Below are 25,473 nucleotides of genomic sequence, written 5' to 3'. Positions count from 1 at the left end.
ACATGTTTGAAGTATACTAGAGTTTTGAATCTTTTTATGTTCAAATTATAAAAATGCTTTTTAATTTTGAAATTCTAGTGCCCAAGACAACCCAACGGCAATGATTGTGGGTATTACGTGTGCCAATATATGAAGGAAATTATTACATATTGTGAAGGAGGAACAATTCCAACAGATGTAAGTTATCTTTATCGTCATAATTAATTTGTAGTAATATTTAATTAACTAATTCTATATTATTTTCTCTTTCTTGCAGTATTTTTCTAGTTGCAGATGTCAACAATATCATGAAAGTCAAATCATTGAAGTTAGAGAAAATTGGTGATATGATCATACATGGGGCAACAATGAAGAGCTTTCAAAGTGACAACAAGCATAAAAAGAGTAGAATAGGTTTCCTTTGGGCGTGTATTTGCCTTTTGATTTCTTTCTCTTAGTTCTTGTGAATAATTGCTTATAAACTCTTCTTTCTCTTTAAGAGCAAGCAATGTGGGACTATCCATGGCTTGATCTTAAAAAGAAGAGAAGAGAAAGTGAGCATTCTAGGCGTGTAGGAGTTAGTAGCATAGCTAGTTTTCATATTTTGAACTATAGGAGAACTAGTTGCCTTATAAACCCTTTGGAGTGGAGAGAATTGAGCAATGTGGAACTCAAAAGTCCCTAGAAGACCTGCAGCAGCTGCTGGACGGACTACACCCTCAAAAGTCCCACATCTCCTAGATCTTGCATCTTAGATCACTCCAAAGGTTATATAAGAAGGCTTAGGGGTCTCCTTTTTGTACACCTTACCTTGATTCAATGAATTTGAGTTGATTTGCACTTTTGCAATCCTCTTTGAGATAGAATTCTGTCTCTAAAGTCCCAAATTTGGGCAGACCTTATCTTGTTCAAGCAAGTGGCGGTCCTCCTCTTGATGCTTATCTTGGAAGCTTGTTCAAGTGGCGTATCTTCAATTCCTAAGTTTCCTTTTCCTTAATCTCTTCCATTTTTAATTTCTTTCCCATTCTCTTAAATGTCATTTAGTATATTCTCTCTAGGTATGCACTTCCCCATCATGTGGTATCAGAGCCTTAGGTTTTTGATCTCTTAGGAATTGCATGCTAGAGTAGAATAGCTTAGATATGTTCATTTTCGCTGAGCCATTTTCTGTCTCGCCCAGCCTCTGCGTGAAAATACAGTAAACTTGTATGATTTAGTTTAGCTTCATTTCTTGTCCGTTTTCCATGAAATTTTTTTTCCTAGTTTCGTCTGGATGTCTAGTTTCATGAACATATTTTACTTTTCTCAAATTCGTTCTGTACTGTTCCCAGTAAATTTTTTTCTCCACTGTGTTCATCCAGTTTTCTGCTGTTGAATTAATACTCCATTGTTTTGCTTTGTTGTTGGCTGTTTGGACATTTTGGTGGCTGGAATTGCTCCCTGGACGTTGCTACACCCTCTCAATACTCTTAAGCAAGGAATCAACACTTCAAATCAATGCTTTGAGGGACTAAACCGTGTCTGTCCAGAGCCTTGTGCAAGTTGACATTTCATCAAACAGCAACAATGCTATTGGAGGTCTTCAACAAGTAGGTGTCCTATTTCCTTTTGTTTGTTTGTTCCATCTTTAATTTCTTGTCTTGGCTGGATTGTATGTGTCTTTTCTTGCTTATTAGCTTTGAATTGAGTCATATGTTTGTTCCTCTTTAGGAGTTTTCTAGAGTATTTTTCTGAAATTGCATAGCTAAGAGTTTTTTACAGCTCCATGTTTGTATGCTGAATTGAGTTTGATCATCATAGGATTTAAGTGTGTAATTTTGCTTATATATTCTGCATTAGTAGAGGTCTTAAACCAATCAAATATTAGCTTTGTGCAAACACACCTAAGCACCTCAATTTTACTTGGCCGAGACTAGCCAATCTCCTAAACTGCATGCACCACAAAAAAAATTCAAAACTGTTTTGCATTGTTTGTGCTGGTCTGGATGAGCTATCTTCATTGTTGGTGTGTTTGCTAGCTTCATTTTGAGCCTCTATTTTACTAAAATTACAGAATATATAGGTTTGAGGTTTGCCAAATTATTTCCAGCGTTAATTTGATCTTACTCTTCATGTATGCGTAGCATGTTGGTGTGATTTACTTCTTAGTTGTGTCAATTTGTTTGCTGCTGTCTTGTTCATTTTGTGCCACTGTTTTGCCTCCACTTTTCTTGCTGTTTTGTCTTCATAAAATCATTAGATTGTTGCCTCCTTATTGTGTGCCAAGTTTCTTGATTTTTTAGGTTCCATTTTCATCATTTATCTTGTAGTTTTCATTCATTCTTTGGCTTCTACCATGTGCTGTCTTGATTTGGCTTCTTTGCATTGAGGGTGGATTGTACATCTTTCCATTTGCTTTGGACTTGAGTTGGTGCTCTCAAAGTGGACTTGTGAGACATTACTATTTTGAAAGAAGAGCGCATGTGAGTAGAGTGATCTTGCTTTGTTTCACTAAAACTGTGAGTCTTGAGCCTAAATTTTTGGTGTTATTGGAGTGAACCTTGGCTGCTGTTTGCGCGACTTTTGTTGTTGTTTTAATATTGTTGCTAACTTGTTTTGTTTTGAAAGTGTTGCTGCTGTTTGCATTAGAACACCATGTCTGCAGGTTCAAGCAATTCTTCTTCCACTGGAAGTAGTCATCACGGAAGTGCTTCTAGCAAATTTGATTTGATGAAGGCTTTTCAACAAATGCAACATCAACTTGACTCCATTAGTAAACGATTGGACAAGGACGCGAAAGCAAAAGAGGAGCAACCTCATGGTCATGATCACGCTTCCTACAAGAAGAAGCAAGAAGCTAGAACCGTAAATGTATACCTTCCCTCACCAAAGAATCCTCAAGAAGATAAAGCTATGGACCAAGGCCTTACACTACCAAAGTTGAATTTGCCTACTTTCAAAGGGGAAGCCGAGCCGTCTATTTTTCTAGATTGGATAGCTAAAGTAGACCAAATTTTTGATTTGTATAGTGTAAATGGACCTTTGCGTGTAAAGTTAGCTTGTTTAGCTTTAGAGGGATACTCCAAACAATGGCTAAATAGGAGATACTTAACCATGGCCTCACCCGCGAGTACATGGGAACATTGTAGGGACATTTTGTACCAACGTTTCGTACCTCCATACTACCATAGGGACCTCTTGATTAAGCTCCAACGGCTTACTCAAGGTAGACGAAGTGTGGAGGAGTATGCTCGTGAGCTCGAAGTGCTCCTACATCATACTAACCTTAAAGAAAATGATCATGCAAAAATAGTTAGATTTATTAGTGGACTTAATAGTAACATCCAAGATATAATTGAATTCCATGATGATGAGACTTTAAATGTAGTGGTTCATAGAGCCATGAAAGTAGAGAAGAAACTCTTGAAAAAAGAAGCTTGTCACAACAAATTTTCCAAATCTTCAAGAGATGTTTTCTACAAATCCTCATCATCAAAGGATAAAACCAAGGATGTCTCTAAGGAGTCCACTAACAAATCGTTTCCTCATTCTTCTTCTAACCATTCCTCTTCCCCACCTAAATCTCCTTCTAGACCAAGTCACATTAAATGTTTTAAATGTTTAGGACATGGTCATATAGCCTCTGCCTGCCCCACCAAAAAGGCAACATGCATTGAGGGTGAAGTAATTATGACTAATGAGTCTACCTCTTCCTTAACTTCACCAACCTATAGCTCTTCTTCCTCATCAAGTGATGCCAAAGAGAAGGTCATGCTTACTTGTTTAAATGAAGAAAGAAAAGCAAGAGAGGAGAGAATAAAAGAAGAGACTGAGAGAAAAGAAAGAGAGGAGAGAGAAAAGAAAGAAAAAGAAGAACTTGTGAGAGAAATGGAGAAGGACAATGTCCTAATCACAAAGGAAGTGTTATTGCAGGCACCTTCCCCTCCCATCATTCAACTGGATCCAAGCTATGACAGGGGAGTTTTTCCATCCTTCCACTTTTCTCCAAATATTAAGCTTTTTTCTTTTCCTAAAAACTTTTGTGAAAATATCCCATCTTTCTCATCTCTTATTACCACTTCTTCACACACCATTTCCAACCCACATCTTGATTTAATGTATTCTTTTTTACACTTAACTCAAGACAAAAATAAAAGTTTTTCTAAAGAAGGATTTTTAGTTTTCCTTAAACAAATAAATCAAATTTCAAAGACCCATTCTTTCAATATTCCTTTTCCATATACATTGTTTGGTAAACATCAATTTATTCACAAAATGTTTGATGTTTTTTGTAGGTTAACATTTGATCCAGGAGGAGTTGCTTTGGTTTATACACGAAATAAGTCACTAATCTCTCTTTGTTGCAGGTTTTTCAAGATTCGAGGTCGAATCCTCTCCAACCTGGGGGGGATGATATGATCATACATGGGGCAACAATGAAGAGCTTTCAAAGTGACAACAAGCATAAAAAGAGTAGAATAGGTTTCCTTTGGGCGTGTATTTGCCTTTTGATTTCTTTCTCTTAGTTCTTGTGAATAATTGCTTATAAACTCTTCTTTCTCTTTAAGAGCAAGCAATGTGGGACTATCCATGGCTTGATCTTAAAAAGAAGAGAAGAGAAAGTGAGCATTCTAGGCGTGTAGGAGTTAGTAGCATAGCTAGTTTTCATATTTTGAACTATAGGAGAACTAGTTGCCTTATAAACCCTTTGGAGTGGAGAGAATTGAGCAATGTTGGACTCAAAAGTCCCTAGAAGACCTGCAGCAGCTGCTGGACGGACTACACCCTCAAAAGTCCCACATCTCCTAGATCTTGCATCTTAGATCACTCCAAAGGTTATATAAGAAGGCTTAGGGGTCTCCTTTTTGTACACCTTACCTTGATTCAATGAATTTGAGTTGATTTGCACTTTTGCAATCCTCTTTGAGATAGAATTCTGTCTCTAAAGTCCCAAATTTGGGCAGACCTTATCTTGTTCAAGCAAGTGGCGGTCCTCCTCTTGATGCTTATCTTGGAAGCTTGTTCAAGTGGCGTATCTTCAATTCCTAAGTTTCCTTTTCCTTAATCTCTTCCATTTTTAATTTCTTTCCCATTCTCTTAAATGTCATTTAGTATATTCTCTCTAGGTATGCACTTCCCCATCAATTGGTGTATACATGTAATTAGTACATGCTTATAGGCTATGTTAAGGTGATGTGATTATAAGTATTGATAGGATATATATGTTATGACACGTAATAGACGACTTAACGATTAACTTTTGAATTATTAGTGTACCAATAATTTGTATTTATATTAATGAACATTCTTTTTGAGACATTTGTCATATTTTTCTCAATATTTTATATTTTTTTTTGTATATAATATCATAATAGAACTAATATTTTATATTTTATTCTAAAATTTATTATTTTTTTAAAAAAAAATTCGAACCAATAGATAGCGCTTCTTTAAAGAAGTGCTATCTATTGTCAGCAATAATAGATAGCGCTTCTTTAAAGAAGCACTATCTATTGACAACCACCAATAGATAGCGCTTGTTTACAGAAGCGCTATCTATTGACAACCACCAATAGATAGCGCTTCTTTAAACAAGCGCTATCTATTGGTGACTGATAATAGATAGCGCTTTTTTAAAGAAGCGCTATCTATTATTGCTGACAATAGATAGCGCTTTTCTTATAGCGCACGCATAGATAGCACTTAAAAAGCGCTATCTATGATAAAAAAAAAGCGCTATCTATGCAGTTTTTTGTAGTAGTGCTATAATCCTTCATCTATTAAAGGAATGACAGGTGCACAAATCTGCACAAATTATAATTGTATATAAATTATAACTAACATAATATTTGATTGTCTAATATATGTTAATAGAATATTTGGCATATCTTAACACCCCCTCAAGTTGGTGCATGGATATCACACATTTCCAACTTGAATAGAGACTCAGTAAACAATCTTCTTGACACTCCTTTGGTGAGAACAGCAGCCAACTGCAATTCTGATCTTACAAAAGGAAATGAAATTATTCCAGCTTCAAGTTTCTCTTTGATGAAATGTCTATCAATCTCCACATGCTTTGTTCTATCATGTTGCATAGGATTGTGAGTAATTGCTATAGCTGAAGTATTGTCAAAATACAAACTCATAGCTTCATTTGGTTTAAAGCCCAAATCTGATAGCACATTTTTAATCCACAAAAGTTCACATACACCTAGTGCCATGCCTCTGAACTCTGCTTCAGCACTAGATCTTCCTACTACAAGTTGTTTTTTACTCCTCCAAGTTACAAGATTCCCTCCAACAAAAGTAAAGTATCTAGAGGTAGATCTTCTATTATCTTTTGAACCTGCCCAATCTACATCAGTGTACCCTTCTACCTTTAAGGTTCCATGATTTGAGAATAAAATTCCTTTTTCCAGGAGCGGACTTCAAATATCTCAAAATCCTCTCAACAACATCCATATGAAGCTTTCGTGGGTCATGCATAAATTGACTAACAACATTCACTGCATAGGTGATATCTGGACGAGTATGGCACAAATAAATAAATTTTCCTACAAGCTCTTGGTATCTCCTGTGTCTATGCTTGCTGAATTTGAGCATTGAAAGAGTTTATGATTTCGTTCAATTGGTGTATCAACTACTTTACTCCCAAGCAGCCTAGTTTCTGCCAATAAGTCAATAGTATATTTTCTTTGACATAGAAAAATACCATGTTTTGATTTAGCTACTTCAATACCCAAAAAATATTTGAGGTTTCCAAGTTGTTTCATCTCAAATTCAAATGCAAGGTATTGTTGTAAGCTAGAAATCTCATCTTGGTCATTTCCTGTAACAATCATGTCATCTACATATATATCAAAGCTGTAATTTTTCCTTTTCCTATCTTCAAAAATAAGGTGCGATCAGATTTACTTGCTCTATAGCCAAAAGCCTTCGTAGACTTGATAAACCTTCCAAACCATGCTCTTGGGGATTGTTTTAATCCGTATAGAGCATTCTTTAACTTTGGCTTAGAGGTCTGGTTCATATTTAGCTGGAGGTTCACCATGACTAGAATGAGGTTGAAGAATATATTGAACTGTAGTAGACTCAGTGTTTGGTGTGATGGTGGTCTCACGCAAACAAGAATCATATCCATCACTACAAAAAAGCAGGGCATTACCGAAGGCCATAAGCCCTCGGAAACAGCCAGAAGCCGTCAGAAAAGGGTATTTACAAACGGCTTATCGACGGCCAAAATGCCCTCGGTAAATCCCTTGTCGCTAACATTTACCGAGGGCTTCCGCCCTTCGGTAATTACCGAGGGCCAGAAGCCTTCGGTAATTTCCGAAGGCTAAAAGCCCTCGGTAATTACTGAGGGCCAAAAGCCTTCGGTAATTTCCGAAGACCAAAAGCCTTCGATTATTACCGAAGGGCTGAAGCCTTCGGTAATTACCTAACGTGGGTAGTTACCGAAGGGCAAAAGCCTTCGGTAAGTTGGACGGAAATGTTAGGGACAATTGTATTTCTTATGAAACCAACAACACAAACAGACCTGCATAACAGTTTTCAAGCACAAACAGACCTGCATAACAGTTTTCAAGCACATACACACCTGTATAATGTGCATCTCAAAGATGTAATCATTGATCAAAATCCATAAAACATCCATTAATCCATAGAACATGTATTTATAGTTAAAACAGAAAACAATGTAACATAATGGTGTTCTAACATCCAAATCATCCAATTGATCTAACATCGAAATGATCTAAACTCCAAATGTTCTAATATCCAAATGTTTCTATAACAAGTAATAACAAAATGAAACTAATAATGTACATAGTTATCATCAGAATGATCTTCATCATCCTACTCCTCTATTGATGGTTGGACTAGTGTGGTTTGGACTGATGAGAGTTGGATTGATGAGGGCTGCTGAGGGGCAGCGGGTGACGAGGAGGGTCATGACTGGGTCGGAGGGATATTGAATTCATTCTGTGAAGTTTCAGGCAATACTCTCATGACCAGGGCCTTAAAGTTTGTAAACTCTGCTCTCAAATCAGTGATTTCCTAGTCACGTTGCTCTAGTGCCTGTGTGAGGCGGAGAACGACCTCGTCAGCAGTAGTGGTGGAAGAAGAAGGTTGATGCTTCAGAGTACCTCCTCTCGATGTTGTATAGTTTGCTGCAAGGTTTCCTGCACCGTACACTCGACCCTTTTTCTTCCCACCAACGATCTCGACCCAGCACTGTGTCCTACGTATGTCGTCTTCTGCATTACTGCCATCATCCAGTGTAGGAGCTGACTCATGTTCAGATCTAACCTGTGAAAGTCTCGTAGAAAATTCTTCCTGTTGAAACATTAAAAGCAATGTTAGGGAATGATAGAATAACATAAATGAAAAATTAGTAATAGTAATAGTGTTATTTGCTTACATGAGTCTTCTGAAATCTTTCATCAACGAATTGATTAGTGCCCTTCCTTACATGAGTCTGTGCAAAGACCTCATCAACATGGACCGCCTGTCCTAGAGTTTGTGCTTGTAACATAATTTACAATTAGAAGTGTACATATGTAAAGAAAATACATAACTTATATATGAAAGAAAAATTTATGTAATGAAATTTTACCATACGAATGGCATGCTCATGAATGGTTATCGACCCACCAGTATGCAAGGTGCCACCCTTTTCAGATGCTCTGTTTCTCTGCGCCTTGGCACACTTATTGCGAAACTATACTGTATTCCAATGAGCTAGTAAAGAGTTCCAAATTTGTTCGCCCAGCCAGTAAGAGCACTCTCCTGCATTGCAGGCATCCCTAAACATCTCTGACAGCCGATGAGATGCTTTCATGTGGAAATTTCTTTGTATCTCTGTTTCATGTTCAGGTTTCCACTACACCTTCATCTGTAACATTAAACAGAAAAAACATTGATTAATGAACATACTAAAATAAGAGGGACAATTAGTTTAATGGATTGTTCACCTGAAAGCGCTCCCAGATTGGCTTTTTGTCGTCATCAATTCACCATCACCACATGAATCTGGATCAGCAGATGGTGTGACAGTCTCAAAAGGCAGTATACAAGATGAGGAAGGTATTGAAGTAGGGTCAGGGAGAGGAGTGGGGGTAATAACCACAGGGGGAGGAGTGGGGGTTATAATCACAGGAGGAGGAAGAGGGTCTGCTGCAGGGGTAGTAGAAGGGTGTGCTGCAAGGGTAGGAGAAGGGTGTACTGTAGGGGTAGGATAACAGTGTATTGCAGAGGTAGGAGTAGGGTCCACTGCAGGGGTAGGAGGCTGTATTGTAGGGGTAGGAGGAGGCCCCAAAGATGATGTACCGGGGGCAGTAATGGTAGGTAGTTTAGCAGGCACCCTAAGTACATACTTTGGTGCCTGACGTTGCCTCTTTTTAGGCCTTGCTACCCCCTTTCCTTTATCAGGACGTTCTGAACCCTGTCCTGTCATTACTACATTGAAATGGTTACAAATAAAGCTAAAAAAAAGAAATGAATAAGGAATGATCAATGGTTTTTAAAGTCAATGTATAAATAATTGCATACAACTTTTAAGATGGTATTTAAGATAACTCTATTCAAATGATAGTTCAATTTGCTACAATAGATGTCCAACATTCAATCGTCGTCATCATGATCTTCATCTTCATCTTCTTCTTCTTCATCATCGTCATTATCATCATCATCTTCTTCTTCTTCGTCGTCATCATCATCATCATCATCATCATCATCTTCTTCTTCTTCTTCTTCTTCTTCTTCTTCTTCTTCTTCCTCTTCTTCTTGCTCTTCATCACCTTGTATTGTTGCTTCTAATTCATCTCCATCACCATCAGGGTCGACCAATGCGGTTATACGTTCAACTTCAATAATTTCTTGTGGTTGTGACATTTGGTCAAGTTGGTAGGTGATGAGGCCCAATTTAACTTGTTAGCCGTTGCTAGGGCTCGGGTTCAATCCCCAAATCCCCGGCAACGGCGCCAAAAACTTGTTAGCTCAAAAATACTTGTTGGGCTCGATTTCGGCAAGTGCACCGAATCGTTCAAGTAATAAACCGGTAAGACCGGGTATCGTTTTCCCAAGAGACTCGTAATACTAGAGAATTGTGCGATTAACAACTCATATAGACTCAATAACATAACATCAATATACAAAACAAGTGCAGAAAGATAAATTCATACATAATTACAAAGTTGGACTTTGGTATTGAAGACACTTGGAAATGGAAAAGACTAGAAATGATATGAAATGACATTGCTAAGGCTAGTTTTCACCAATTCACTCTTGTGTATAACCAATTTTATCTCCTCTCTATCAATTTACTAAAGTCAATCCACTAAAACACTCTAGCCCTAATTCCTTAGGTGAAAGAGCCTAGGTTTTCCTTATCAAACCCCAATTCCTTGGCAATCTAACAAGCAAAACCCGCATTAAAGAGCTGGAATCTAAGACAACATGTGAATCATCTTCCATTCCTTGAATCAATGACCCACAAGGACTCCTATTTCAGTTCAAGATTTCATCTTACGTTCCCATAATCCATAAAACCCTAAAATCAAGCCATGAACGTTCCCATTACATGCAAGCTTTAAGATTGGAAACAAGAATACTAGCAATTGATAGAAAAGGCATATATATAATCAAATCATTCAACAATTACACAAGAATTCAAAGGCTACAACTAATCCCAACAAGATGGGTTTGGTTCTCCATTTCCATGGAGAACCCTAAAGCTTACAAAATGGCCATGGAAGAAGATGAAGAACCCAAGAGGAAGAAGGGAGTGTTCCCACGAACCCTAGCAGCCCTCCAAGCTCTCCTCTGAGTGAAATCGCGCCTCCAAATAACCAAAGACCCTTTCCCCTTCGCGTTTTAGGGTTAAATAGACACATCAGCAAAAGTCGCGCCCGAGCGCCCCATTTCTCACGCCCGGGCGTGAAACTCTCTGGAAAAATTCAAGTCTGGCGAAAAGTCGCGCCCGGGCGCCCCTCTGTTTTCGCGCCCGAGCGCGAGCCTCTCGCATTTGGACGAACGTCCTTCAATCTGGCCGAGCATCCTCTTTCCTGGACGAGCGTCCTCCTGGCTGGGACGAGCGTTCTGGATGAGCGTCCTCTCTGCAACTTGGACGAGCGTCTTCCTGGCTGGACGAGCGTTCTGGACGAGCGTCCTCTCTGCAACTTGGACGAGCGTCCCCTGCCTGGCTGGACGAGCGTCCACTTCTGCCTGGCTGGACGAGCGCCCTCTGCCTGGGACGAACGTCCTCTCTCTTGGACGAGCGTCCGCTTCTGTGGACGAACGTCCTCTTCCGCTTGCGCTGCTGATGGTGTTTCTTCGTGCTAATTTCTTGGTCCAGTTCTATACATTGTTGGAGAGTCTTCCAAGCTCATTTTTAGCTACAAAATAAGGGATTATTGATGAAAGTACATCAAAGTAGCCAAAAATACAATTATTTAGAAAACAAGACAAAAGAAGAGGATTAAGCATGTTATAAGTATGAAAGGAGTTGATTTTGCCACTAAAATGATGCTTAAAATATGGTATAATTTAGCATTATCAGTAGGCAACATCTTCCTCAACCTCATTTGAGTCAATGCGACCTCTAGGCTTGGTTTGTATTGCTACGGCCCAACCACGGTTATCAATATTGCATAATGGTGGATATGGCACATAATAAACCTGTGTGACATTAGTTGGTAGAATGAAAGGATCAAACGGTCCATATCTTAATCTTTGGTTGAGTTCGACAATATTAAAGCGTGGATCCACTCTAGTACCAGCTCTAGAAGGATCAAAGTACTACTCTGTTTCGAGAAGTAGTGTTGTTGTACTCTAGCTCATATATTTTATGAATGATGCCGTAGAAATCATCATAACAACCCTCTGTTAGGCCCTTCACATACACACCACAATTTGATGTTTTCTTTCCTTTAGACCATTCATGTGTATGGAATTTGTAACCATTGGTGAGTAAGTGTGCCATTCTTTGACACATCTCATTGGCCAATTCGAGAGATGTCTTAACTCTTGAACTATGGGAGTTAATGCTTGATTAAAAACCTACAAAGAGACTAAAATAATTATAAAAGCAAGAGTCAAATTTAACCGATTTCTAAACGTAGGAAAAAGTACGGACCTAATTTCTAAACCAATGGGGAAACTCAGAGTGTATTCTAGTAGAAGTATTTCCTTCTGCAACTTGCTCAGCCACAAGAAATGAGCTGGTACAAATGAAATTCATTAGTGTATAACAATTGTGTCGTTGGAAAGATAAGAGATGGATGATGACATACTCAAGGTACGACTTAACTTCACTGCAATTGATTAAGACATGGACATGAGCAGAATTGAATTCAGCATCAGTTAACCAATGTGTGAATTCATTCCCTGCGTGACAGCCTGATTATCGGAAAAATGATAATGCACCTTCACGTGGTTCAACTTTCCATTGCATTTCATTTCTGACCTGAGTGGGGGACAACATGAAGTTTTTGAAATAATGTGAACAAAAATACGTTGTCTCTCTGTGCAAGTAAGCTGCACAAATTGAGCCTTCTACTCTAGCTTTATTTTTAACTGAACGTTTGGATTCTCCCATAAACCTTTCAAATGGATACATCCACCTGTATTGCACAGGTCCCCCAAGCCAAGCTTCATATGCAAGATGAATTGGAATATGCTCCATTGAATCAAAGAATGCAAGAGAGAATATTCTTTCTAATTTGCAGAGAATAATTGGGATATTTTCATCCATCTTTTTAAGGGAATTCTCCTTTAGTGTCGTGCAACACAAATCTTTAAAGAAGTTACTAATTTCTATCAGTGGATTTAACACGTACATTGGCAAACAACTGAACGCAAGAGGGAGTAAAGTCTCCATGAATACATGACAATCATGACTCTTCAACCCTTGAATAGTACCGTTCTGAACATTGGTACATCTGGACAAGTTAGAAGCATATCCATCTGGCATTCTGACATGGTGTAATTTGCTTTTGGTTTAAATAATCGGCCTTTACCTTGCACCTTCAACTCTAAGTCTTTTCGTCCACAATACAAAGGTAAATCTTTTCTTGCTTTCTCATTATCTTTTGTCTTACCTATAACATTCATAACTGTGTTGAAGACATTGTCAAATAAATTTTTTTCTGTGTGCATGACATCGAGGTTGTGTCTTAGCAAGTTGTCTTTCCAATAGGGAAGTTCCCAGAATATGCTTCTTTTAGTTCAATTATGTCATTCTCCAAACCCCTCTATCCTATTCTGACCAGATTCAGTGACTTTTGGATAGTCTTTAACTCTTCTTCAAACGTGTGATCCAGTCAACTTCGGCGGGGGCAAATCCGTTTCAACTTGCCCTTTGCGAAATGCTTTTTTGTTTCTTCTAAAAGGGTGATCAATGGGCAAGAATCGTCGATGGCAGTCAAACCAACTACTTTTCCGACCATAACTCAATTGGAATGACTTTGTATGTTCCATGCAATGTGGACAAGCTAATCGACCATGCGTGCTCCAACCAGATAACATGTCGTACGTTGGGAAGTCATTAATAGTCCACATCAAGGCTGCCCTCATAAGGAAATTTTGCTTCCTTGAAACGTCATACGTCGAAACATCATTCCATAACTTCTTCAAATCATCAATCAAAGGCTCCAAATAAACATCAATCAATGATTTGGGATTAGATGGACCTGGTATTATACACGATAAAAACATGTAAGGCTTTGTCATACATATCTCAGGTGGTAGATTGTATGGGGTAACTATCACGGGCCAGCATGAATATGGTGATGTAGAGGCCTGAATGTACGGGGTAAACCCATCAGAGCATAGACCAAGTCTGACGTTACACGGTTCACTAGCAAAGGATGGATGTTTACGATTGAAGTGCTTCCAAGCTTCACCATCAGAAGGATGACGCAAAAATCCTTCAGTTTTGTTACCATCATGCCATGTCATGTGTTCTGATGTTTGCATTAAAGTAAACATTCTTTGTAATCTTGGAATTATAGGCAAGTAGAACATGGACTTTTAAGGGAATGGGTTTTTTTTGCCTCCGTCCAGCATGCATCGTATGATATTGAGGTGAGCCACAAAACTTGGATTCAACCAACAATGCATCATTTTTGCCACTGTCATTGTCGTAGAATAACATACATCCATTAACACAATAATCAATCTTCTTGAATTCCAATCCCAACTTTGAAACACATTTTTTTAGCTTGGTAATAATTCTTCGGCATAAAATTGTTTGGTGGTGTCAAATCTAACATCAATTTTGTATAAAAGTCCACTGCTTGAATGGGCACGTTCCAATTAGATTTGCCAGCCATAAGCCTAATGCACACTGACAATTTTGACTCAGTTGAACCTTTAAATATAGGTAGATTTGCCTCTGTTAGTAAATTGTAAAACCTCTAAGTGGTTTCATTTGGAGGCTCTTCATCATGACTATCGTTTGCTTCTTGTTCAGCATGGCGACGAAAAGCATTATCGACCATCTCTTGAATATAGGCAAATTGATCTATCTTAGATGTATGTACAATAGTATTCGAACTTGATGCAAGCCGCTTTTCAACTACAGTGAAGGTCGAAGGAATTTCTTCACCATGAAATGTTCAAACCGTGTAATTAGGCATGAACCCTTTTTGGTATAGGTGAAGTTTGACGACTTCATCTTTCAAAAACCTTGTACATTCGCAGTTGATGCATGGACATCGAATCCCTCCATCAACAACATAATATTGATATCGTCGGGCTGTCTCCACAAACTCTTCAACTTCGATGACAAAAGATTCCTTCAAACCTCTCCTTCCACTATAACAACGGTCGTACATCCATCCACGATGGTTGGGAAAATGGGCCATGTTCTGTGACAAGCCAAACAAATAAAAACTTAGCCAAAATAGCAACACTCCATGTGACATAAGTAATAAACCTATTACTACTCAAGTCAAACATGGAAGGCAATTTTAACACTATTGTCATAGGCATTCAATAAGGGCATCCAAAGAGAAGTCCTCAGTATTGAAATGCCTTTGACATCCTAAGTGGTTGTGTATAAAATTTGGGGGAGTCAATAATCTGTTAAGGTACATTGTAAGTGTTTAAGGTATTGTTACCCTTCTCATTCTATTGAGAATGTTTTTAGTACCATAGGACTTTAAAGGACTACTTAACTTAATCAAGTTGTAGCTTAATAAATGAACATACAATATACAGGAACATACAATATATACATCAACATACAACATATAGATGAACATTCGCTGGTGGTCTAAATGCAGGTTTGATAACAAATTTGTCCAAGGAAATAAAATTCTCACCTACTTTAGTCTATTTATAGGTGTTCAATAGTCAAATTTTGTTTTTCTTTTTATTTTTCAATTGACACTTCAATTTTATCTTTCTTTTATCTTTTAAACGTGGTGTAGATAGTTACTTTACTGTTTTCATGAGTACTTTAATATACTTTGCACTTTTTGCACTTTTTGTGTATTTTAGCTACTAATTTTAGGTTCTAAGTTGGCAAAACATCATATTTTAGCTACTACTTTTAGCTATATCTTTTAGTGAGTTCTTAAATAGCTAGGTTCTACCATTCTTAACTTGTTAAAATAGTTTATTTGTAGTATATTTTCCTAGTTTAGTGCAGTTTGCAAAATTAGAAATTTTTTTTTTGAGGTTTGAGTAGTGATTTTTAGCTATTTCATCTACTTCTTTTGGGTGTCAAGTACGCAAACTTAAAGATATAGCTAGTTCATCTATTGTATCATGTTTCTTACCTTCCTTTAACAACCTCTAGAATGTAAGGAGTGTACAATACACAGTCTTGGGTTACTTTAGGTCAATTCCCATTTTCTCACCTATTTAGTACACTTTTTAGGTCTAAGTAGCCAAATTTTGAGATTTTGGTGCTTGATCCGATTTCACATCTTTCTTAACTTTATTTAAGTACTTTAAACTTGTTAGGATAACAACATTATTCATTCTTAGGTTAGTTTAGGTGAATTTTGAAATTGTCACCTATTTGTCCACTTTTTAGGTTCTAGGGTGTCATATTTTGAGTTGTAGGATGTTTTTGTAGTGTGAGTTTGTAGTTAGCCTTCTTTTACGATTCTAAACTTCTTAAGACAGTTTTGTTGTAGTTTCTTCTGCTACTTCACTGTAGTTAGAAAATTTTGACCATTTTAGTGCATTCTAATTTAGTGGAGGTTGGACCATGCTGTCCTTGTAGTGTAAGTCTAATTTCTGTTTATCTCTACCTTGCTGCTGTTTTCCAGGTTGGTGTTGTGTAGTTAAACATTCTACACTCACTTTTAACATGCCTACTTCATTGAATGTTATAAACTCAGTTTTGGTGGTGTGATGAAGTGATTTTTCTACAATTTTGGCCATAACAAAGTCAGATTTCGAAGTCTACCATTTGTATGCTGTGTCACAGTTTGAGCAAGTCTAAAGTGATCTTTAAAAGTTGCTAGCAGAATTCAATTACTGATATAATGTTCTAAGTGCATAATAGTATACTAAACCATCAATTTTGAGTCAAAATTGGGAAGTGTCAAGGTGTTTTTCAGTAACAGTTTCTCATTCAACCAATACAAAGTTTGAACAAGTTTAAAACCACTAAATCAAGTTGTTGGAGTGATTAGTTTAAGAGATGATTATGCATATACGCATAAAAATGACCATTTCAACAGTCCAAGTGTTAGAAGATGGAGGGTATACGAGAGAAGGAATAAGACTGTCAATGCCTAACTGCCTTAGCAGTTAGGAAGGGCGGGAATGCAATTGTATAAATAGCTATTGAATAGTTTTGTAGACTTAGTTGGTTCTTTGTAGAATTGTAACAGGAAACCATTATTCCTGAATTGGAGGTTAACCTCTTAGTTGCTCATTGGACATTGTATTGTTGTTGTTGATAATACATACAAGAGTTATATAGTCTTTTGTGGTATGATATCTGAGTTTGATAGAGTGGGTTTCTTTAGGTTTCTTGATCAGAAACCTAACAGCAACCAACTTTAAAATGGCAACTCAACTATGATTTTTGCCCTTTAGTGATACTAGTTGGAACATGTTTAATATCATTAAACAAACTGTAGCTGCGACCTTCCAAGGTAATGTGATGATTAACTTAACTCTACCTTTGTTTTATATCGAAGTGTTTCAGTTTTGCTAGTAGTTTTGAGTTCTCATTCATAAGATGTTTTAGTTTAATTTGTAGTTTTGAGTCTAAAGTTTATCATATATTTTAAATGGCAACATTGTTTTTTTTCTGACTTGCAAGCTGTCATCATGAGGTTTTCAAATTTTAATTATTTTTCTTCCCTCCCCAAATGGTGTTATTGGTGACAGGCCTGATGGTAAGATGTTCTTGGAGAGAAACACAGGAAAGAAGATATTAAACATGTTCCAACTACATAAAATAATCAAACCTTAGCTGGAAAACAAATACAGGTTTGATTAGAATTATTAAAAAAATGGAATATAGTATCTCAGAGAAGAGTTATGATTAGGTGTTGATAAAAGAAAGAAAAAGTTCATGTTCCACTGAACCAAGCCCAATATGGAAAGGTGACACTGTGACAGATTGGCCTAAGCCAATGTCTCCACTACGCACAGACACACCAAAGATTCCCAATCTGTTACTCATAACTGTCATTCTCAATTCCAATTTTCATCTTCTCTCTTTCTTTTTATACCCATAATTCATAAACAAACCCTTCTAATTAGGTTTCACATATTACTTTATAAAGGGAACTTTGTATTTTACTTATATATTTATATTATGTTCCTCTTCCCCATCACGTACCAATGAACACAAAATCTTCTATCCACCTTTTTCCTTCTCAATACAATTCAAAATCTCTTTTCAAATCTTTTAAAATTGTCTATCAAGAAATAATATTCCAGTAAATGATATCTCCAACTTTTTTTCAATAACAAATTTTGCATTCCAGTAAAAATTACATAACCTTTGCAGCCATACAATTCTTTTAAAAGGATAGCATTTTATTGATTTTAGAACACTCTGTTCCTCTGAAATACTTATCAAAATTTTACGTATTTTATGAAACAAGATTTTTACTTGTTTGGAATATGCAAGAAATTGGCTTTTAATGGAATTGTAGTGGTGCTAACAAAAACAAATGAAAACAGGGGTTTGGAAGCAGTGGAAAGATTGAAAGAGTTTGGACCTTCAGACTTTGTGGTTTTTCATCAACTTCAAGTGACAGACCCTTCCAATGTTACATCCTTGGGAGATTTCATCAAAACCAGATTTAGAATACTTGATATATTGGTCACTGTTACTATCTCCTTCCCTCCTTTTCAATTTTTGATCATAATACTTTAACACATGTAAACCTGAGTGTTGCAGGTGGAATTTATTTTAAATTCTGTTCTTTTTTACCATGTGATACAAAAATCTATATTAAGTTTATTTGTTAGAAAAATTGTTTTATATGACTTTAATAAAATATAAATATAAAATATTTAATAATTTAAGAAAATAAATATTTATAATGATGTTTGACAGAATAACTAAAGTAATATAATGATAATAAGGATGGTTTTGTTGAGCGTGGAATGGTTCATGGTACTTTGGAGCACTTATTGGACGTGTGGCAAATAGAATTGGACATGCACGGTTTACATTGGACAGACATACCTATAAATTGCCTGCTAATGATCACGGAAACACACTCCATGGTATTGAATTCAAGGAGTTATGCTTATTATGCATAGTTTTATTTTTTGTTTACACTATCGATAGAATGAAACATGACAGAACAATATTTGTTGAAATGAAAGACCAGGTGGTTTCACAGGGTTCAGTGATGTTATCTGAACAGTAAAAGGTCACAAGGAAGATAGTTACATAACATTTACCTACGACAGTCATGACAACGAACAAGGTACAGTCTTTGCAAACTCAGTTTCACAAATTCCATGCTAACTTTTATTTACGTTGCTCTTGAAATAAAAAATTTATAGGGTTCCCCAGAAGAGTTGTAGTAGCAGTGACATACATGCTCATTGGCAGAAACAAATATGCTATGAAAATGATTGCAAAGCCAGTAGACAAAGCCACGCCAGTGAACCTGGCACAGCACACATACTGGAATTTGGGAGGCCAAAAGAGTGGTGACATTCTATCACACAAAGTTCAAATATTAGGGTCAAAGATCACAGCAGTGGATGAGAATCTGATCCCCACTGGAATATTAGAATCTGTTAAGGGCACCCCTTATGATTTCCTTAAACCAAGGACAGTTGGAAGCAGAGTAAACGAGCTTCCTGGGTTGTATGACATTAACTATGTGATTGATTGAGATAAGTCCAGGCACAGAAATATGGAGAGGATAAGATGGGTGTGAACGAAAATTTCAACAAGGTTCATGATCATCATGCGTGTGTGGATGACCATGAAATCCCACTTCCTGGATTTCGATTCCATCCCACAGATGAAGAGCTTGTTAGTTTCTATCTACAAAGGAAGCTTCACAAGAAACCCATCAGCATCGACCTCATCAAGCAAATTGATATTTACAAATACGATCCTTGGGATCTTCCAAGTATGTTTTCTTGATCTTCTTCTATTTCTCTTAAACTTTCTAGAAAAGTGTCTCAAAATATCATGGAAGGCTTTTCATCTATATGTATGATATAATTATAAGCTTTGAGGCTTTCCTAGTAGATTCTTATATTATAAACTTGAACCAAATTTAATATTTAACATAGTTTAGTAAGAATAATATGAAGTGAATAATACCCTTGAATTTCAGAACCAACAACATACACCATGATAGAATGAATTGGACTAATACTAATCAGAACAACCTTTTGTGTTAAGCAGAGAGCAATGGGAGTGGAGGAGAGAAGGAGGGGTACTTCTTCTGTAGAAGAGGGAGGAAGTATTGGAATAGCATAAGGCCTAATAGAGTGACTAGGTCTGGGTTCTGGAAAGCAACCGACATAGACAAACCAGGGTACTCACAAGGTGGAGAAGGCAATGACTGCATTGGATTCAAAAAAACATTAGTCTATTACCGTGCCAGTGCAGGCAAAGGCACCAAAACCTACAAATTACTTCTGATTAGGAAAGTTATAGTATCCCCATTTACAATATATAACATTATGTGTACGTTGAATGGAAGGAGGTCAAGGGGAAATTAGAGGTTGAAAGGTTAAGTTCGTAGTTGCAGGCATTAGAAGCAAAGGCAACAGCTACATCAATTAGCATTATTGCTCAATCTTCACCTGCTCGGCTGCTTTTATTTTCCGTAAACTACGGCTAAGGTTATTTTAACCTTCTCACTGGCATGCCAATGCCTTGCCCCTCATTTTAATTACAAAACAATAAACTTTCTCAACCAAACAACATCATACACTGCTGCCACAAGAACATCAAACACATTCCAGAACATTGTAACTCATAATGAATTTTTAAACGCACAACTTACCTCAACCAAGATAGCACTTGACGATGGCAACCTTTGTACAGCACGACACTGACACAAGCCCACAACGGCCCCTCCAACGAAATCCCTCAACCACGTTCCTTCAATCACATACTAACAAGTGAATGAAAAGTAGATGAAGGCAACAACACTATCTAGGCTTCAGCAATATGAACATGACAATGTGAATGAAATTTTGTGGAACTTACCTCTACCGAGATAGCCCTTCACGAGCACGACAGCAACAGAAGCCCACAACAGCCCCTCCAACAAAGTCCCTAAACCTCGACACCACCAGCCCTCAACGTAGCGATCAACCCATGACGAACCGTAGCCCAAGACTCCCCAAACCACCACGCACCGTCAACGAACCGCGATCAAGGAGGCCAGTGACCACCGTGAAGGACCACCACCAATGACTAACCGAGAAAGTGAGGGAGCGTGAAGAAATGCAGGGAAGTGTGTGAAGAAAGAGAGGAAAGTCTGTGAAAAAGGGGACGAGACACACGAAAGCGTGCAAGTGAATAAAATCAAATTGGGGAACGAAAACCCCAATTTGGGACTTAAATTAGCGAGAATGTTACTGACGGCTTAAAATCCTTCGGTAATTATCTCAATACCGAGGGCTTCAAAGCCTTCGGTAATATGCCGTCTGTAATTCGCACTTTTCCAGTAGTGCATGATCAACTTCATCTAAATTAGTATTAGTAGAGATAGGATCAAAAGGTACCTCTGAAGAGTCAAGTTGAACCGGTGGAGAAGATTGAGCCAATTGGTTATGATTAGAAGACACTGTATTATCCAGAAAAGAAGTGTCCACATTTAGGATTGGCTCACTTCCTGCAGAATGATCCTCACACGATAATTTATCTTCACAATATAAATTTATATCTGAGATATCCAACATACTAACATCATGATTATGCGCTTCACTTTTATTGCCTCCCTGAAGTGGAGAATCAACATAAAAAAATTCATGCTCATTAAATGTCACATCCATAGAAATATAAATTTTTTTTTATGGTGGATGGTAAGCACGATAACCTTTCTGAGTTGATCCATACCCAACAAAAACACATTTGATCGCTCGTTCTTCAAGCTTTGTACGTTGATGTGGGTGTAAGTGAACATATATAACGCATCCAAAAATAGGAGGTGGTAAATAAACTATGGGAGAAAGGATACAATGATCAGACAACACATCGAAAGTCCTTCGAAATTTAAGCACACTAGAACGGGTTCAATTAATTAAATAAACGACAAAGCTCACAGCCTCACCCCATAAATGAGATGGGACATTTTACCATCTATTAAAAGTGATCTTGTCACCTCTAATATATGTCTATTTTTTCTGTCAGCCACTCCATTTTGTTGTGGAGAATAAGGACATGTAGTTTGATGCAAGATGCCTTTAGAGTTCATGAACTCTATTAATTCAGTCTTAAAATATTCTCATCCATTGTTTGATCGAATAACCTTAATAGATGTGTTAAATTGTGTAACAATCATATGATAGAAGGAACGAACCACATCACACACATCACTTCTATGTTTAAGCAAATATACCAAGGTTACTCTAGTACAATCATCAACAAAACTGATAAACCATTTTTTTCATTATGTGTAGATTGTGGGGCAGGACCACAAACATCTGTGTGAATTAATGAAAAAGGAAAATCAGTTTTGTTATTGCTTAAAGGAAACACAACATGATGATTTTTTGCCATAACACAAGTTTCACAAAAAAAATCAGAAATATTGCATTTATGAAATAGTGATGGAAATAATTTTTTTAAATAACCAAAAGAGGATGTCCCAACCGTCTATCCCATAACCAAATTTCTTTTTTGTTTTTATCTTGTATGTGATCATTTGCAAGACAAGTCAACCCTCTTTTATGAGTTTGTTGTGAGACATTTTCAAGATAATATAATCCTTCACTCTCTCTACCACTGACAATCTTCTCCTTAGAATAAATGTTCTGAAAAAGACAATGGGTTGGGTAAAACAAGACAACACAAGAATGTGATTTGGTTAACTTGCTGACGGAGATAAGATTACAATTTAATGTAGGAACTAAAGACAAAATCAAATCGATCCAAGAAAAAAGTTAAAACGAGAATTCACACCAAATAATCGAGTCAAGTCACACCTTCTTCTGCAATGCTGCAAATGCGTCCAGTGAAATGAAGATGAACGTGCATCTCCAATCGCGATGCACACCTCCAAACCATAAGAAAAAAGCGCACCTCCAAGCCAGAGGAAGAAAGTGTAGCTCCAAGAAAAAAACCACTACAAAGTGAATTTTAGGATTTAGATACATTTCGAAACACCAGTTTTGAAATTTTTTCTGTTCCAAAATGACTATTTTGGAAGGTATTCTGGATTCTTGAAATTGTTTTTTCTATTCCAAAATGACTATTTTAGAAGGTACTCTGGATTCAAAAATATTTTCCAGAATAGTCATTCCATAATTTAAAAACATATTTTAGAATTGATATTCCGAAATGTAGTTTTAGATCAATAAATGATTTTTGGAATATATGTTTCAAAAACCTTTTTCGTATTTTGGAATGTATTTTAGGATCTAAAGTATGAAATGTTTTCCCAATAATAGGTGTTTTAGAAGGCATTTTTCATATATGCAAATACTGTTCGAAACACTTGTTCCAGAATACAATAATGTATGATTTGGACTTCATTTCGTAGTAGAGCCCACCACTAGTGAAAATGAAAGAGGAGTGGAGAGTAAGTCTAGAAAAAAAATATTAGTTTGAACAAAATGAAAGTATTTTTGTGTGGTAGCATACGACGTGTGGCATGTGGCGTGTTGAATGGGACTCCTTCGTCACGTCATGCATAGGTTAAATTTATTACCAAGTCAATTTTAACTGAAGTTATTTACTTCTTTAAAATATCACTTTTATAATGTATAACATGGTAGATAATCATAAACTATCATGTTGGTTTGTTTTAAACTACATGTTATACTTCGTTATAATAATATCAATGACTTTTTAAAAATCTGTAAATATCGGCCATTAAAAATAACACAATACACAAAATTAACCGTTACAACTTACACATTTTTTTAGTATTTCCTTTCAAATGTTTGTCATTTGGATTTTAGCATCTCATTTTATAATTAGTATAGAGAAAAATCTTAATCGAAAATAAGATAATGCCAGTGCAAGAGAAAATTATAATCTGAGTTTTTCTAGTGATGATACTATAAGAGAGCTTGATCGCAAGATTATTTATAGAAGTCCATATTTTAATGCAAAATTGCTTTTAATATGCTACGCGTTCAATTGTTCAACCACTAGAATCCAGAAACGTCTGCTTGAAATATTAGATTGCCAAAAGCAAAAGTAGAAAGAAACTTTTGTTATCAAATATATCTTATTCGTGCTCCTAGCTTTGTTGACTGACCAACGGAATTGAGAATTGTAAAGTAAATGTTTTTTCTTTCTAATCAAAATTCTTTCTACTTTTATCATAATTAATTTTTGTCGTCAAAAAGTATTTATCATATTAAAAAAATTATTAATGTCACTTAATTTTTTTAAATCTTTTAACACGTCAAAATTTGAAATTAATCACAGAAAAATAAGATTAGTTATTCATATAAATTAATCATTCATGTAAATTAGTCATTCGTGTTCTTATTTTGGTTTTTATTTATTGTATATAAGATTCATGTAAATAGGATTTTTTTTATATTAAGACTTTAAAAGCTCGGGTTAATATCAAAGATTTATCGAAATACACGCCATAAGTTATTCTATGCAAACATACGCACCTATTGTTAAATCTATAACAATTATTTGTTGTGTATGGTCTCTATGAATGTCAGATCTTAGAACTTGACGTATAAATTACCGATTTACACATTAATATTGTTATCAACCTATTTACATTTAAACATTAGTATTATAATGATCATATAATCAATTTTTCATATCTTGTGTATGATTCCATGATACTTTCTTGATATCGTAATGGGATTGTTGTATTTAAAAGTAGTAAATTGGACAAATTTAGCTTGAATGGTAAACCCTTATGTTATACTCTTCTTTTATCATTTTCCTTCTTTGCATAAAAATAGTAAATGTTAATATCATATTCACCTATGTTTATCCTTTATCTCAATTACCTTTTGATTATATAAAGAGAGATGTGATCTTTGTGCATATTTATGAATAAGTATATTTTGTGAGTTTGGAGTACTGAAAAAATCATTTGTCTCAACTTGTTAACAAAAAGGGTAAACTGTTTACACAATAAGATTTTTGTAAAAGACTTGTTGTGGCTTGGAAGTATTTGGATCAATGAAGACAATTTCATTTCGCAACAATTCTATGAATCTCTTTTTTCTTCTGTAGAAGACATACGAAGGGTTTTTACTGTTGGAACTTGAAATTTATCTGCTATTCTTTGTGTTTTTTCTTGGACAACTCTCAGCTTTCGTGAAACTCACGAAAACTCAATGTTAGGTTTATATTCATAGCCTTCTTTTATAAGTTGAAAGCAATTTTGCTTAATAGCACGTGAAATTAGTACACCTTTATCTCTAGATGATTATACCAAGAATAAGTTTCGAGATTGCTTTGCACATGTCCTTGTTGATGTTGATTTGTTATCTAATTTTCCTAATAAAATTTTGGTGGAAAGACTAGGATTTGAGCTTATTGTTGATGTGGAGTATAAGTAATTATCTTTATTTTTTCAAATTGTAAAATGATTGATCATATGATCTATCTTATTGTAAACAATTACAATAGGATACCAATATTATTTTTGGTGGGAGAAAATAGTTGGCACAAAAATACACCAACATTATCGTCCCAAGGTGGTTGGTGCACAAGATAAGATAAAGGACTCTTTAGCTCATGTGGTAGAGGTACAATGGAGCTAGTGATAGAGCTTGTGATGGAGCTTGTGGTGGAACTTATGGTGGAGCCTATAATAGATCCTCTGGTTGTTAATCATGATAAGAATTGTGTTGTGAATGAATCTTCTTTTTTTAAGAATGTTAATAATGTCCTAG

General features: G+C 36.2%; 1 protein-coding gene and 1 pseudogene across 1 annotated transcript; both read left to right on the top strand.

Annotated features, from left to right (window-relative positions):
- The first annotated feature begins 333 nt into the window (after positions 1-333).
- Positions 334-4,898, top strand: LOC148197276 (uncharacterized). The gene is made up of 2 exons (XM_088092453.1): positions 334-1,568; positions 2,587-4,898. Exon 2 carries the CDS (start codon positions 2,614-2,616, stop codon positions 4,375-4,377), a length of 1,764 nt encoding a protein of 587 aa, XP_087948579.1. The 5' UTR covers positions 334-1,568; positions 2,587-2,613; the 3' UTR covers positions 4,378-4,898.
- An 11,775-nt stretch (positions 4,899-16,673) lies between these two features.
- On the top strand, positions 16,674-19,295 carry LOC148197275 (uncharacterized; annotated as a pseudogene).
- The last annotated feature ends 6,178 nt before the right edge of the window (positions 19,296-25,473 follow it).

This window comes from Vigna umbellata, chromosome 6, assembly GCF_029865625.1.
Source record: "Vigna umbellata cultivar VRB3 chromosome 6, Vumbellata_1.0, whole genome shotgun sequence".
Taxonomy (NCBI): Eukaryota; Viridiplantae; Streptophyta; class Magnoliopsida; order Fabales; family Fabaceae; genus Vigna; species Vigna umbellata.
This window is presented reverse-complemented; position numbering and strand designations above follow the sequence as displayed.

What these genes read in the sequence shown, in the direction of transcription:
- LOC148197276 (XM_088092453.1), top strand. Translation starts at nt 2,614, where the DNA reads ATGTCTGCAGGTTCAAGCAATTCTTCTTCCACTGGAAGTAGTCATCAC.